At 52.5% G+C, this 14,633-nt stretch overlaps 1 protein-coding gene and 1 pseudogene across 1 annotated transcript; one reads left to right on the top strand and one right to left on the bottom strand.

Annotated features, from left to right (window-relative positions):
- Window positions 1–381: 381 nt before the first annotated feature.
- On the bottom strand, window positions 382–7,036 carry LOC108298724 (annotated as a pseudogene).
- A 2,902-nt stretch (window positions 7,037–9,938) lies between these two features.
- On the top strand, window positions 9,939–12,920 carry LOC108298730 (UL16-binding protein 1-like). The gene is made up of 4 exons (XM_037735877.1): window positions 9,939–10,204; window positions 10,427–10,702; window positions 11,347–11,607; window positions 12,852–12,920. The coding sequence occupies exons 1-3, from the start codon at window positions 10,021–10,023 to the stop codon at window positions 11,460–11,462; spliced, it is 576 nt and encodes a 191-aa protein (XP_037591805.1). The 5' UTR covers window positions 9,939–10,020; the 3' UTR covers window positions 11,463–11,607; window positions 12,852–12,920.
- The last annotated feature ends 1,713 nt before the right edge of the window (window positions 12,921–14,633 follow it).

Genomic DNA, 14,633 nt, shown 5'->3' on the forward strand with positions numbered 1-14,633 from the left:
AAGCATTCTGGTTCCAGATTGGTCAATGAGTCACTTTTAGCCTGAAGGCGTTCTGAGTGGCACCGCAGTGAGGGAACCCACCCACCATCTGTGTGCCTGTGCTTCCTTCCAACTTGCCACCTAGTGGGACACAGGGCAGGGCCTTGGGTTCCTCAAAACGCTGGGACAACACAACTCCTTCCTTGCATGTTTGGTCAGTGTTTGTAGAGCAAGTGAAACTGCTCCTCTTTCCTCTTTTTAAGTCACAGTAGTCTGGGGGCAGAGACACCAAGAGGAGCAGAGGTAGAAAGGAAGGGCAGAGAGGGGGAAGGAACGACGCTGCAGGGTGACCTCTGAACACCTGTGGCCTGCAGCACCCTCTGTCACCCCCATGGGAATGTGTCATGGGGCAGCCGGAAGCAGCAGCTTGTGGGGGGTCAGTCTGCCGAGGTCCTCCTCCACGTGGGACTCCTGGATCTGGTTATCCCTAAAGATCAGGATGGCAGACTCAGACTCTTCTTGGGACATGGCCCGCCGGTAGCGGACCTTGCTCCCATTGCTGGTTGGCTCCCATTCTTGTAGCTTAGATTTCGTCTTCCCCTTTCTCATAAGGAAAGTGTCCACTACCCAAAACATCAAAGCATTGACAAAGTTACATGGGTCAATGGTGGGAAGGGGATGATCAGCATGATGCTGGCCAGTTCAAGTCTGGGTTTTCAATGGGATTCAACAGCGCCACCATTTTCCACTGAAGTATTAGGAGGGTGATGAAGACGACAGATTTTTCAAAAATCAAGATCACGATGTAAAGAGCTCACTGCCGGACCCAGGCTCCACACTGCAGAGGGTCTCCATGTTCCCCGAAGCGCAGGGACTCCCAAGGCTGCCACTCCATCGGGACGCTGGGGACGCGCACCCCACGGACAGGAGCGGCCTGCCCATGGTGGCTCCAAGGAGGAAGCTGTGAGGCACAATGAACAAGGGTCCTCATAGAAATCTGCTAGGTATACCTTTGCAAAGTGGGTGAACAGCGTTCCTGTGGCTTGTTTGAAAGTGTCTAAAGCCCAAATCCTCCACGGACGTCTTTCTTGCTTTGGTTCTCTGAAGCGTTTGAGCGTGAACGTGCTGAAGGCCACGCCGCTGAGCAGCCCCTGCGGGGAGATGCCCACACTGTGCAGGAGCACCCTCCCAGACATGACTGTGGAGGGCGGCCCGCCTGGCAGTCCACGGTTCGAGTTCACGGGCGGGCAGGGCCCTGCATGGCCTGCCTGGCGGGAGGGGCGCGGGGCCAGCCAAACTAGCAGCTGGGAGCCCGAGCCAGAGCTCCAGCCTGCACCTCAGCCCGGTAGCCGACTATGTGGCCGCGCGTAACCCAAAATATGAATTTTCAAGTAGGAATTGGTAAAAGTGAGAAAAAGGCCAATCAGAAAAGGGGCAAGGTTGGCTTGGTGTGGCTAACGTGGTGGAGAAACGCAGCCGTCTGCGGTAGAGGACCTGAGCTGGGAGGCTCCTCTGCAATGCGCAGACCACGCAGGTAGGACCAGCCTGCCCTGCATCCTCTCTCCCGAGGCTGAATGCAGCTCTTGTGCCTTCAGTGCCAAGGAAGCCGCAGTCCCAGGCCAGAGGAAGGGCTGAGGTGGACAGTGGAAAAGGAGGGGGTGGAAGCAGAAGGAAACGCCTGGAAGCAATGACTTCCGGAGGATAAATGAAAAATGTTACTTGAAAATAGGACAAAAAAGAAGGCTATGAAGAACAAGGTGGAAATCATCTGAAATTCCATACACAGTGTTTAATGTTAAGGTTTTGGTACAATCATACGTAATTTTTATAAGATTATGATTATATACCTCAAGATTATTTTAAATGACTAGAGTTTATTTATTTTTTAAATATTGATTTATTTTTGAGACAGAGTCTCACTCTGTCACCAAGGCTGGAGTGCAGTGATGTGATCTCCGCTCACTGCAACCTCTGCCTCCCAGGTTCAAGCAATTATCCTGCCTCAGTCTCCCAGCTATCCGGGACTACAGGCGCAAGCCTCCATGCCCAGCTAATTTTTGTACTTTTAATAGAGACAGGGTTTCACCATGTTGGCCAGGATGGTCTCCATCTCTTGACCTGGTGATCCACCCACCTTGGCCTCAGAAAGTGCTGGGATTACAGGCCTAAGCCATGGCTCCTGGCCTAGAGCAGGGTTAGAATTCATAGTGCCAGGTTCTCTCTCACTCCTGTCAGTTAAACCCAATTTTTTTTTTTTTTTTTGGCCTCATGTCATTTTATTTTCTTTATTCATTTTAATTTCAACTCTTATTATAGATTAAAGAGTACACGTGCAGGTTTGTTACATGGGTCAACTGTGGGAGCTGCCTCAGGGCCCGGACTCGAACCCCATGGGTCCATGGGCCTGACTTTTAAAAAATCCTTTTCATGAGCAGCCTCTACTCTTTGCCTTCCACCTTAATCCCTGGAACCCAAGCCACTTTCTGTGGGAAGGCAGCCCTGCACTCCCTCCTTTTGAATTAGGTGTACCAAGGTCTCCCAGCCTCCTCCTCCTGGGATTAAGGAGGAGATTCCATTCACTGGAGAAGAGCAGAGGCACTGGGTATAACCCTAGGAACGAGAGGCTTCCAAGGACTGTGACGACCCAGGGGAAAATGCTGGAGGTAATTCCCAGGGAAAGTGCCTGGGTAGCAGCCATTGAGGCGGAGGCTGACTGAAGAGGCTGTCTAGGAGTAGGAGGCCAGATCTCTGGGAACCCCCTAGGAATACAGCTTAGTCCTGGGACAATGCCCCTGGATCCGGCCTCCCGTACACTCCGGATCCTGGCCCTGCCTGGAGCTGTGCTGACTCAGAGACAGGGATGCTGAACTGCTGCTGGAGTTCCAAGGTCATTGCTGAGCTGGACCAGGAATGGATGGGGCGGGGCAGGGACAGTCCTATTCAGAACTGTGGGTGCAGCTCCCAGGGTGAGGAGAGGCTCATGGAGAAGAGGAGGGAGGATGTTCCCTAGTGGTTGGGGGCAGGGTGGGACTCAGGGGCTCTGTCATGTCCTCACCCTAGGCTAAGCCCTTCCCAGCTGCCAGGGGCCACTAGACCTCTCACCTCCCTCTGGCTTCTGCCACCACTTCCAGATGCCTTCATGATGATTAAGACAAGGATGCATTTGGGGCTTCCCTTTGAGGATGGCTGCAGGGACCATCCATGGACTAAGCAGAGGTGTGGGTACAGCCATGGAATCGGGTGTGGTTGGCCACGGATGGGTGTGCAAAGTGAGCCCCACACATGCATAGACCCCTCCCTCGCCTCCTGCTTCCAAGGGAAACACAATTGATTACATTCTGATTGAGCAACAGTAGGCCACTAGGGCTTTCTTCCCTCAAAAGCTGTAAAGAAATCTAGCATATTCTCAAAGACCTCATGCTTCTAGCAGAGAGGCAAAGAAATGTGTGAGCAATTATCACACAGGGAGATCTGGATGCACTCCCTGTGGATCCAGGTCTCAGGGAGCAGGAGGGTGCTCTTTCTTGTGGAAAGTTGAGGGACAGACATGGGAGGTGGTACTTGTGCCCAGCTTTGAAGGATGGCTGGCCCTTGCCCAGGGGGAACAGGCCAAAAGCGAGCACTGGCAGTTGGGAACCATGAGGCACTTTCACTTGAACCTGCTCTGCTGAGCCCCCTGGGCCATCCCCAGACCTGGTGGGGGTGGGGGTGGAAGGCGGTGCTGTTCTAAGGGGAGCTCAGGGCCAGTCTCTCTGATGTGCTTTCTAAATCTGCAAAGTGTCTCACTGGTTGTGATTTTAGAGACAAGGTCCTAATGCTGTCCTCGATCTTAATGAGCAGAGTCTTTGCCAATCGCATTGGACAGATCCAAGCAAGGCATACATTTTTAAGAGAATTTTTTAAAGCTGTTTAATTTTTATAAAGACGTAGAACATAACATTTACCATCTTAACCATTGTTTAGTGAAAAATACGTTGTTTGAAGCCTCTGAAAGCCTGGTGCTTCTGGAATAAAATCTAGCCCCGGGCCAGGCGCAGTGGCTCACCCCTGTCATCTCAGTACTTCGGAAGCCCAGGCGGGCTGATCACTTGAGCCCTGGAGTCCGAAACCAGCCTGGAAAACGTGGTGAAATCCGTCGCCACTAAAATATGAAAATTAACCGGGCTTGGGGGCGCACACCTGTGGTCCCAACTACTCCGGAGGCTGAGGCAGGAGAATCCCTTGAATTCAGGAGGCCGAGGTTGCAGTGAACCCAGATCGCACCGCTGCACTCCAGCCTGGGCGGAGTCACCAAGAAAAACAAACAAACAAACAAGCCTACCCGGGCTATAACCACGTCCACTCGGGATTTGGGCAGCGGCTGCGGGGATGGGACGGGGCCTGGGGCTGTGCATTGGGCGGGGAGGCGGTCACTCCGCAGCGCAGGGAAAGGGAAGGCGGGTGTCCCTGGTTCAGGCGAGGACAGGGAGGCCCCGTCGCCGCTGAACCCTGCTGTGCATTTTCTCCACCTTTCTGTGCATCAGTGTTCACACTGGGTTAATAAACAATGAAAAAAAAAATACTGTGGTCACTACACGAGGCGGTCCTGGAAAAAAAATAGTGTCGTCAATACATAAGGCGGTCCTGGAATTTCCGGCACTGGCAGGCAGCGAAAACCTCAAGCACCAGCGAGGGCAGGAGGCAGGGTTTTCCTTGCTGTTGCTACGGAGTTGACAGGGTGGGGCGCCTGTGGGGATTGGCTGGGCGCACCCCCCAAGGGGCGGGGCAGAACACGTGCCGGAGTGGCTCGAGTTTTGAAAGGCCTTGCCGGGCAATACAGCCAGCCTGCCAGCCGCCATGCGATCGCTCCGCTGGGCTCCGCGTCTTCCGTCCCTTGGATTCAGATCCGAAATGTCGGGATCCGCCAGCCCCGCGGTCCTTCAGTGCTACCTGCTTCTCCTCCTGCTGTGCTGCCTGTCCGGGGCGGGGCGGGCAGGTGAGTTCGGATGCGGAGCCTAAGCCAGGCGGGGACCAAACCTGGGGGGCTGCGAATTGCAGCAGGTTTCAGAGGAGGGGAGGCTTCTGGAAGGAAGAGCGCGATCTCCCCGCGCCCCGGCTCAGTTCGCTCCGCGGCTCCTTCCCGCCCTGTCGGCTCCCCGCTGCTGCGTCTCCCCACCTCAGGGGCGAGGAGCGGGGCGGAGAGGAGGCGGGAAAGGACCCTCAGGAGGGTGGGGGCGCCAGAGGGCTGCAGAGGGCGAGGTGGGGCGGCGCTCCCTAGTGTGTGGGGCACGTTGGGAGCCAGATGTAAGGCTGAATGCCCCACAGGGTCATGGGGTGAGCCTTATGGTGTGCTGAGGCGCAGGATCCGAGAAATAAAGAGACAGGATACAAAGTACAAAGAAAATGCAGCTGGGCTGGGGGTGCGGGGCACACCACCTATAAGCGGAATCAGGCGAGGCTGGCGCGCGGAGGCTGGCGCGCGGAGGGTGGCGCGCCGTCGCTGGCGAGGCCCCAATGCCCAGAAGCATGAATATTCATTGTGCATAGGTTAGGGGGCAGGGCAGTGAGTGAAATCATCTTTAAGGATAGTGATAGGGTCTTGAGCAATAAAACATGGGTTCCACCCGCATTAGGTCACCTAGGCCAGGAGGTGCACAGTGCACAGCAAGGGGCCCGTTCCCACGAAGGCAAGGGCTGTGTGCAGTAAGGGGTCCACCCCCATTAGGTCACCGAGGCTTGAAGATGGGCCATGCGCAGTGAAGTGGGTGCAGTGTGCGATACTTCTATCTATGGGAAACTACTTCTAAGAAGATTTATAGGAGGATGCTTTAAGTCACATAGCAGTGACAGAGCTGTCAAGGTTACCGCCACCTTCTGGCAGCTTCCAGTGGGTTCTATGGGAAGATGCTTTTCAAGCAGCACAGTAGCAAGAGCTGATAAAGTTCACAGTCACCAAGGTGGATTGCCTTTCTGAGGGCAGCCTTCCACAAGAACTGGAGCAAGGTCCTACAACTCCTTTATCAGGAGGAGTGGCTCTGGCCTCAAGCCTGCAATACAACGGGTATCTTTACGATACTGAACGCTGCTGCCTGGGCCGTGGATTCTTGTCCTGGTATAACTGTTTTTCCCTTAAATCACGCTCTGCACTGTGTCTGCTCTAGGCATTTCTCCCATTATAAGCTGCTTATTCCTTAATTCATGCTCTGTACTGTGTCCACTCTAGGCATTCCTCCAATTATAAACTAAGATATAATTATAGGTATATATGTAGGGAAATTTTCTTTAGGCACTCATATTATCAGCTATTAATGATTATATATAGAGGATTATATAAAGGGAGACTTCAAGCCCTATTTCTATAAACTAATATATGATTATGTAAAGGATTATATAAAAGGAAATAGCTGAGTAGTAACACTATAAAGTGAGCTATTCCTCAAGCCCTAACTGTGCCAGGGTTCTGCTTAGCTGTCATTCTTCGGTGCCTATATAGGGGGTTACCCACACTAGTGCAGCCCGGCAGTCCCACCCGCCCTCGGGAAGAAGAAACCAGAGACCCCGCAACCCGAGCTGGGGTCAGGACACGTGTAAAAAGGAGTTCCACAGGGACAAGATCACAGACACACCCACCAGCCACAGGCCTGCTCTGCTCTCACCCGCTCTCCACATACAAATCCTCCAGCACCCCCAGGGCTCCTTCCCTTCTCCCCTGAGCTTTCCTGCAGACACTCACCTGCACCCAGGGGCTCAGCAGACACTTCCCACCCCTCCCTCACATCCACTGCCACCTCCCAGGTCACATCCTCTCACTCCCACCTCAGCCCAGCCCTGTCACCCCCATGCCTCCCTCACCACCTCCCCCACCAACTGGCACCTTCTTCCCTTTGCCCAAGGACACACCCAGCAAACACATACCTAACTCCCCACAGAACCTGTGCAGGGGAAATGGGACACACCATGTCCCCCATGATGACCCTGGGAACCCTGGCGAGTAGAGGCACCCACTTCTGCCCTTGGGTCCCAGAGCCACCTGATTCCTACTGGGGAGACGGTCTCGTAGAGAAGAGTCACTGTGCATGTTCCCGGAGCCAAGCCTGTCTGGCTGCCTTTTCCCAAGGCCAAATAATGAGAAGCAGACAAACTAGGAAAGAAGGGAATTTATTGCTGTAACCAGATAGAGGGAGAAGGCAGAGATAATTCTACCAGACCAACTGAAAGTGTTACCATTTTCTTAGTGCTTACATAGGTTGGGGTTATGTGCCTATGTGCAGTGTAGCTTTCACCTAAGTCTGCTGGGAACTAATTTTATTACACCTAGAAGGTCAGAGGCAAAAATGCTCACTAAGTCTGATTAAAAGGGCACCAGTACCTTCATCGCCTGTCTGCTGTTGTACCAGGGTGATTATTTCTATCTTATCTCCTTTACAGCTTGGTCAGGAGAGCTGCCTTAGACTCTCCAATGAACCTATTCAAACAACTGCCCCTGCTACCTTGGCTTGTCTCAGATACAGGTCCTGGCACTAGGAATGAAGACTGTCTCTATTGTTTTGGCTTGCTCCAGGTCAGGGAGAAGCCCATGCAAGGCTCCTATTGACCACATGTTTCATTTTTAGCTTTGATGTCTGGGCACCGATTTCCCTGGGTTTACTTGCTGAGTGTTAAGGCAGTGCTGTGGAAATCTGTCTGTGTAACCGGAGTGTCGTGCAGGCCTGTCTGTGTGACTGTCAGGGGGAATTGGCCTGCCACATGCAGACAGGAGTCAGCAAGGCCTTTCTAGAAAAAGAAGGCAGGAGGCACTTTGGTCTTTCAGGGTTCTGTCTCTGTGTCCAGTCCTGTCCCTTTGTAGAGCAACAGCAGACAATGGCAACCTGTAAATGAAAGGGGACCAGATTTGGCCACTGTCCTTTATTGCTGTCCCTCCATGAGATTACAGTGTCCCAGTGATTGGGACCCAGTTCCCTAGAATGCCATCTCCAAGCAGTGTCCAGGTGTGACTTCAAGAGTCAGAAGCGGGTCCTACTTTCCCTGTGGCTTCTGGGTGGTATGGATGTTACAGGAGTCGGGGTCCCATGGTTCGGGGTCTACTCTCCCCTACTTTGCTGCTGAGTGGCATCTATGATCCACAGGGTCCATCAGGGATCCTCCCTGAATCCTCAAGTATAAGCTGAGGGTGAGGGGGTACAGCCATGTGGCATCCTGGGGATTGGGGCCAACTGCTTGTGCAGCTTCTCGGTTCCCTGTGGCCCTGCCCCTGCCCATCCCAGGAGAACCACCTGTATCTTCTCACAGCCGGGCCTACCTTCCTAATGACCTAGAGGGTGAGGAGCACACCCTGTGATGGCAGCTCTGAGGCTGTGCGGTCACTGCCCTCCTGTTGCTGGAGACCCCATCTCTGCCAGGGCTCAGGACTACATAGGAACTGCTTTTAAATGGTGGGATTTATTTCACTGCTCCAAGTGGCAAGACCTTGCTTCTGGGCACCGGGATTCTCCAGTTAGGAACTGCCATGAACTTCACATAAAACTTTCTTTAAACACAGGGGCTTCTAGGATCTTAGAGTGTCCTGTGTTGTAGGGCTCTGGTGACAGGTGCAACCACATTCATCATGCATGGTTTGTCTGTCACCGAGATGCAGCAGCAGCAGCAGAGTTTAGCAGTAACAACAGGAGCTGTGTCGCCAGCAAGCCCCTCATATTCACAATGCAGCCCTCACAGCAAGCTCCAGGGGCCATGCATCTATGCGGGGAAGTCGGAAAAGAGGCATCACACTTGCTACGGGGTTGATAGGTTTTTCCTCATAGGAACCTGGATTCTGCTTCTAGCAATTGATTCTGAGTCTAAGAAGTGGTGTAGTGCAGGAAATTCAACAAATTATCTCAATTTTTAAATGAAATGTCCACTTTTAATCTCCCAATTATCCATTGCTGTGTTTGTCTTTATTTATTGTTGTTAAAGTCCTAGAGTAACCAGGTTGAGTCTCCAACTATTTTGCCTCTTGGACACCCTTGTTTTATGTCATGGGCATAGCTCCTTGTGGCTGACGTCCTCAGTTGGCATTGTGACTTCCCTAATCATCTCCATCATGGCACCCTCCTTGCTCCTGACAGTTGACAGCCTCCACTTGAAATCTGTTATTTCAGGATTTTTCATCCCATTACTCCTGGGAGCCCATTTCAGGAACAGCATCTTCTACCCCCAACCCTGGCCTTCAGCAACAGGCACCCATGAGCTTCTTCCGATTCTGCTGTCTTCTCTCGGGCTCTTCTTTATATGCTGGGTAAACAGGAGTCCTCCAGGCTCCCCATGAGCACAGAGGATGGACAATGTTCTGGATTTTCATGCTGCGGCTACTCTGTCATGGGTGCTTCTCTGAGCCTTTTGGTTCTTTCCTCTACACCCTGGCTTAGAAGTTGTGGATTTTCAACTTCTTGCCCTGTGAACCATCCCTTTCCAAGGTTCCAGAAATGCATCCTCATTGCAGATGGGCATCATTACCAGGAGCTTTCCCAGTGTGTTAAATCTTGGGACACATGGCAATAGTCAATTCTGTATCCAAACTGAATTTGGTCCTCACCCCACCCACTGTGCTGGAGCATCCTAGGGCAGCCCCCACACCTCCTCCCACCTCCCGCAGTCCACAAGGGCTGCTGTTGAGGGTCCTCCTTATCCAGGCCTTTTCCTGCCACAGCAGGCCTGGCACCTCCATGACAAGGTCATGTGCTGACCGACATGGGCAGAACCCAGGTGGGATATGTCTTGGGGGGCATGTGGTTTTTTGGCTGCAGGAATCTTCCCCTCTGTGTACCCAAGCAAGGGAGATGCTCTAGTCTTCAACTAGTTGGCATGACAGCCCTGGCTGGGGGACATCTTCCTCTGCCAGCCCAGCCTCTCAGAGGACTCCTCCTGTAGTCACCACATCAGGGAAGAGGGATCTTAGGTTCCACTTCCCCCACACCCACCCTCTCTTGTTTTTCTTCCATAGACACACACCATCTCTCCTATGACTTCATCATCACTCCTAAGTTCAGACCTGAACCACGGTGGTGTAAAGTTCAAGGCCAAATGGATAAAAGGGCTTTTCTTCACTATGACTGTGTTAACCATAAGGCCAAAGCCTTTGGTTCCCTGGGGAAGAAAGTCAATGTTACAAAAACCTGGGAAGAACAGACTGAAACACTAAAAGATGTGGTGGATTTCCTCAAAGAGCAACTGCCCAACATTCAAATGGAGAATGTAATACCCAGTGGTAAGTTTAAAATGGCCCAGGAGAGGAGGGAGCAGACACAGTAGTAACTTGGAGGCAGTTATTGGTTTCATAGAAAGAATCAATCAGAAGTCTGTGTCACCCAAGAGGTTGAGGAGTATGGGCAGGTTGGAGCAGAGAGAGCAAGTCCAGGAGACAGTAAAGGAAGCAGGGCGGGGCTCAGGATTTGTCAAGATTAGAGCTGATCTCTTTCCAATGGGGCAGAGCCCCTCACCCTGCAGGCCCAGATGTCTTGTGAGCACAAAGCCCATGGATACTGCACAGCATTTTGGCAGTTCATCTTCAATGGACAGAGGTTTCTCCTCTTTGACTCAAACAACAGAAATTGGACAGTGTTTCATCCTGGAGCCAGGCAGTTGAAAGAGAAGTGGGAGAAGAACAGTTATGTGACCACGTTCTTCCAGAGAATTTCAACGGGGGATTGTATGATGTGGCTTGAAAAATTTTTGATATACTGGAAACAAATGCTGGAGACAACAAGTAAGTGAGAAGAGAAAAAAGACAGCTCTCTTTAGCAGATCTTCTCAACCTGCTGTGTGAGTGTGTGTGTGAGTGTGTGTGACTGTTGGAGTGAATGTGAGCGTGACTCCCTCCTGGGGGGCCCTCCTGGGGGCGCCTGTGCTCACCCATCCTCCTCTCCCTTCTCCCTCCTGACTCCTCTTCCTCCCTGCACTTAATTCTTTTCCACCCAGTGTGGATTTCTCACCAGCCTCGAATCTGGGTGTCATAGTGTTTCCACATTTTTAATGTTAGTGTTCCTTCCTTATAGAATCACTTTTCCTTTTCTCTCCCTGATCTATTTCTGGAAATCCATCAAAACAACCTCCAGTGCCAGCCCTGAGACCCTTCCCTTCCCCACTCTGGGGCATCACCTCCTCTTCCGCCACAGCAGGAGGGTGGGCTGTGCTGTCACCTTGCTTCCCTCAGCAGCTGTGTGAGATCCCTGAAGACAGGGAACACCCCCTCTCCCTTCCTACCCCAGGACCTGTCACAGCCGCTGCCCCCCAGCAAAGTGGGACAAAACCTCTGCCTTGCAGGATGACCTGGGGTGGCAGGAGCTGAGGAGGCATCTCCTCTAATTTGGGGTCTGGACAAGGGCTGTGAGGCTTGTGTTTTCATTTCAGCTCCACCCACCATGACGCAAGGCACAGTCCAACCCAAAGCCAGGGCCACCACCCTCAGCACCTGGAGCCTCCTCGTCTTCCTCCCCTGCTTCATCCTACTTATTGTTTTTAAATAAACCCGCCAACCCCACAGCAAGTGTGATGCTTTTTTTTCCAACTTCCCCACATAAATGCATGGCCCCTGGAGCTTGCTGTGAGGGCTGTATTGTGAATGTGAGGGGCTTGCTGGTTTCATCCTACCTGGCATCTGAGGAGTGACAGGTACTGTGGGAAGAATTGGGAGGGGACCAAGGAGCAGATGGGTGAGGTGGGAAAACAAGAAAGGAGAATTCCCACAGTCCCACCCCTCCCCATGGCCGGGAACTTTCCATCCTGTAATGAGACAGGTGAATGAGACCTTGTGTCGCTTGTTGGTAATGATCTGGGCAGTTTTGCCCTGAGTTCTGATGGGTTGTCACCTTCAGAGGCCAGAGGGAAAGGGAGGAGCCCTTATCAAGGCTCAGGGCCTGTTGAACTTGAGAGGGTTTAGCCAGTTCAGGGCTGATTCAGAGCAGGATCCTATTCAGGGTGTGTGCCTGCAGGCAGCGGGAATTTAGACTTGGGCAGTCCTCTTAATTGGGTTAGGTGCATCATGGCAACTTCACATGAGGCGTGACAAGGGAAGGGGGATTCCATCTCTGAGGCTAAGAGAAAGATCTGGGTCTAATCCCAGGAGGAGGGGGCTGGGAGACCTTGGTACACCTAATTCAAAAGGAGGGAGTGCAGGGCTGCCTTCCCACAGAAAGTGGCTTGGGTTCCAGGAATTAAGGTGGCAGGTGAAAAGTAGAGGCTGATCATGAGAAGGTTTTTAAAAAAGTCAGTCCCGTGGACCCATGGGGTTTGAATCCGGGCCCTGAGGCGGCTCCCTGACATCCTGCCTTCTGGGCATCCCAGATCCTGAGTTGGCTGATGGCCCTGCCTGGAGCAGAGTGGACTCAGACACGGGGGAACTGAGCTGCTGCTGGAGTTCCATGGGCACCACTGGGCTGGACTAGGAATGAAGAATGTGGAACAGGGACTGTCACCTTCAGAGCTACGGGTGCTGCTCCCATTCTGAGGAGAGGCTGAGGAAGAAGGGGAAGGAGGGATGTTTGCCTGCAGGCCCACCGAAGGCCAAGGGCACAGGAATACAGAGCCCTCTCTTTGGACAGGCTCCCCGACCCCTTGCCATGTTTTAGGCCCTCTCATCAGATGGTAGAGTGGCCTTGAGAGAGGGAGCAGGCCCATCACTCCCTGCTTCAGTCCCGCAGGCCCCTTTCTCCACCCTTGGTCAGGTGCAGGGCCTGGGCTGACTCTGTGATGTGACAAAGGAGGAGGAGGTTGGTCCAAGATGCAGGCACCAGGGTTGGGGATCAAGGGGAAAACAGGTTCCTTAGTGCAGTGGAATGACTGAAGACGGATTGTCTGAAAAAAGTGATCCGGGTTCTCCTCCATCTCTTAAACCAACATTTGTGTCTTTTCTGAAGTTTGAAGATGATACCAAAAAGCCCCTGTGAGCACGGGGCTCAAACCCACCCTCTGGCTGGCCACCTGCCAGCTGTGTAGGGTGTATCTCTAGACCACAAGGAGCTCCAGACTTTGCAAGTTTGGTGAAGGTTTCTATTTTAGTCTGTATCAACCTAGACACTTTGAACTAGCAAAAATTAAACCAAAATGCTGATGGAAAATATTGAGTCTCAAATATATTAATGACTTCTGAGTGACACATACAAATAGTAACCTCATCAATCTAGATTTCTCCACATATGTTCCAAAATATACAGATCAACAAATGGTACAAATAAAATACCATCACCTGTACCTTCAGCAAAATGAGATAGGAAATGCCTAATCCCTCAGATCTCTGTAACCCATTGGTGAACTTTGAGTCGAGCGTGAGCATGAGGTGGTGTCTTGTATGGATGTGAAACTGTTTTTGGTGATTATACTGTGGTTATTAGGAGAAGGTCCTGGTTTGGAGGGAGAACACTGAAGGATGGGGCATCAGATGACATCATTAAAGGTGGAGGGCGCACCAGGGTGACAGCTCACTCTGAAGTGGCAGAAAGAGAAGTTCTCTGGACTGCGCTGCAATGACTATAGTTATTTCTTTTTTCATGTTTTCATACTATTTAAAAAGCACATCAAGAAATTCAAGAAAACTTACTTTTTAGAAATTGATGTGGAGAGGTAATTCCATAAATACAGCACAGCTCCTCCTCCTCCTGCAAAGGCAGGGCCTCTAGGTGTTTCCCTCTCCCCCTCTGTTCTCAGCCTCAGACAGCTTCTTCTTCCCCCTCCTCTCCTGCAGGCAACCCCCAGGCACCTCTAGAGACAGAAGCAGCTCAGGCCCAGAGTCCCTTCATCACTTTCTAAATACATGGCCTAATCCAGATGAGACTCAGATCTGTGAAGGGTTGGATTTCCATGAGCACAGAAGCTGAGAGAGGGTTCTGCTTTCATCTGGGGCTCATTTTAGAGCATAGCCATAGATGGTCACCCAGGCCTGAGTCTGCAGCTGCACCCACTCACCATGCACCTCATCCCTGTGGTCACTCCATCTACCCACAACTGAGGAATCCCCAGCACATCCTCATCTCAGCAAACACGGAGGCATCTGGAACTCTGGGCAGAAGTAGGAGGGAGGTGGGAAGCACAATGGCCCCTGGCAGCTGGGGGTGGCTTAGCCTGGGGTGAGGACTGGTCAGAGCCCCTAAGTCCCACTCTGCCCCCCGCCACTCAGCCTGTTCCTCATTAAATGAGAAAGAGAGACGCTGACCTCCCACTCCACACAGTCTTCATGGGGGGAGGACCTGCATCTGGTGACCATCAGTCCCCAGGGTCTTGAAGCTGTGGAAAAGAGGAGGAGGCCTGGACCAAGCCCAGGGCCTATCTCTGTTTCAGGTCAGGGGCATGGGATGGCAGCCACCTCTGTGACTGAGCAGCTACATAGGAGTCTAGAAGGTTCCTGCCTGATGTACTAGAGCCTCTGTCCAGGAGGGGCCATGTGGGGGGTGGTCTGGAGGACAACAGGCACACGGAGGTGGGCAGTTCTCAGATCTGGGAGGGGCAGAGCTTGGCGGGTCCAGGATCTGTGTGTGAGAAGAGACTCCCATGCACAAGGCTGGGGACAGAAGCCGGGTTAGTCCTGGGAGGAGGCCACTGGAAAGGCCCTGGCAGCCGCACCCTGAGGCTGGGTGACCTGGGCCAGTGACTAGGGGAGCAGGAGGAAGGCAGAAGGCTGGCAGGAGAGCCTGGAGGAGGACAGC

The sequence above is a fragment of the Cebus imitator genome, unplaced genomic scaffold (assembly GCF_001604975.1).
Source record: "Cebus imitator isolate Cc_AM_T3 unplaced genomic scaffold, Cebus_imitator-1.0 Scaffold1060, whole genome shotgun sequence".
Taxonomy (NCBI): domain Eukaryota; kingdom Metazoa; phylum Chordata; class Mammalia; order Primates; family Cebidae; genus Cebus; species Cebus imitator.

Coding starts and splice junctions, on each gene's coding strand:
- LOC108298730 (XM_037735877.1), top strand. CDS start 10,021: ATGGATAAAAGGGCTTTTCTTCACTATGACTGTGTTAACCATAAGGCC. Junction 10,205..10,426: donor GGAGAATGTAATACCCAGTG/GTAAGTTTAAAA, acceptor CCAATGGGGCAG/AGCCCCTCACCCTGCAGGCC. Junction 10,703..11,346: donor ACAAATGCTGGAGACAACAA/GTAAGTGAGAAG, acceptor TTTTCATTTCAG/CTCCACCCACCATGACGCAA.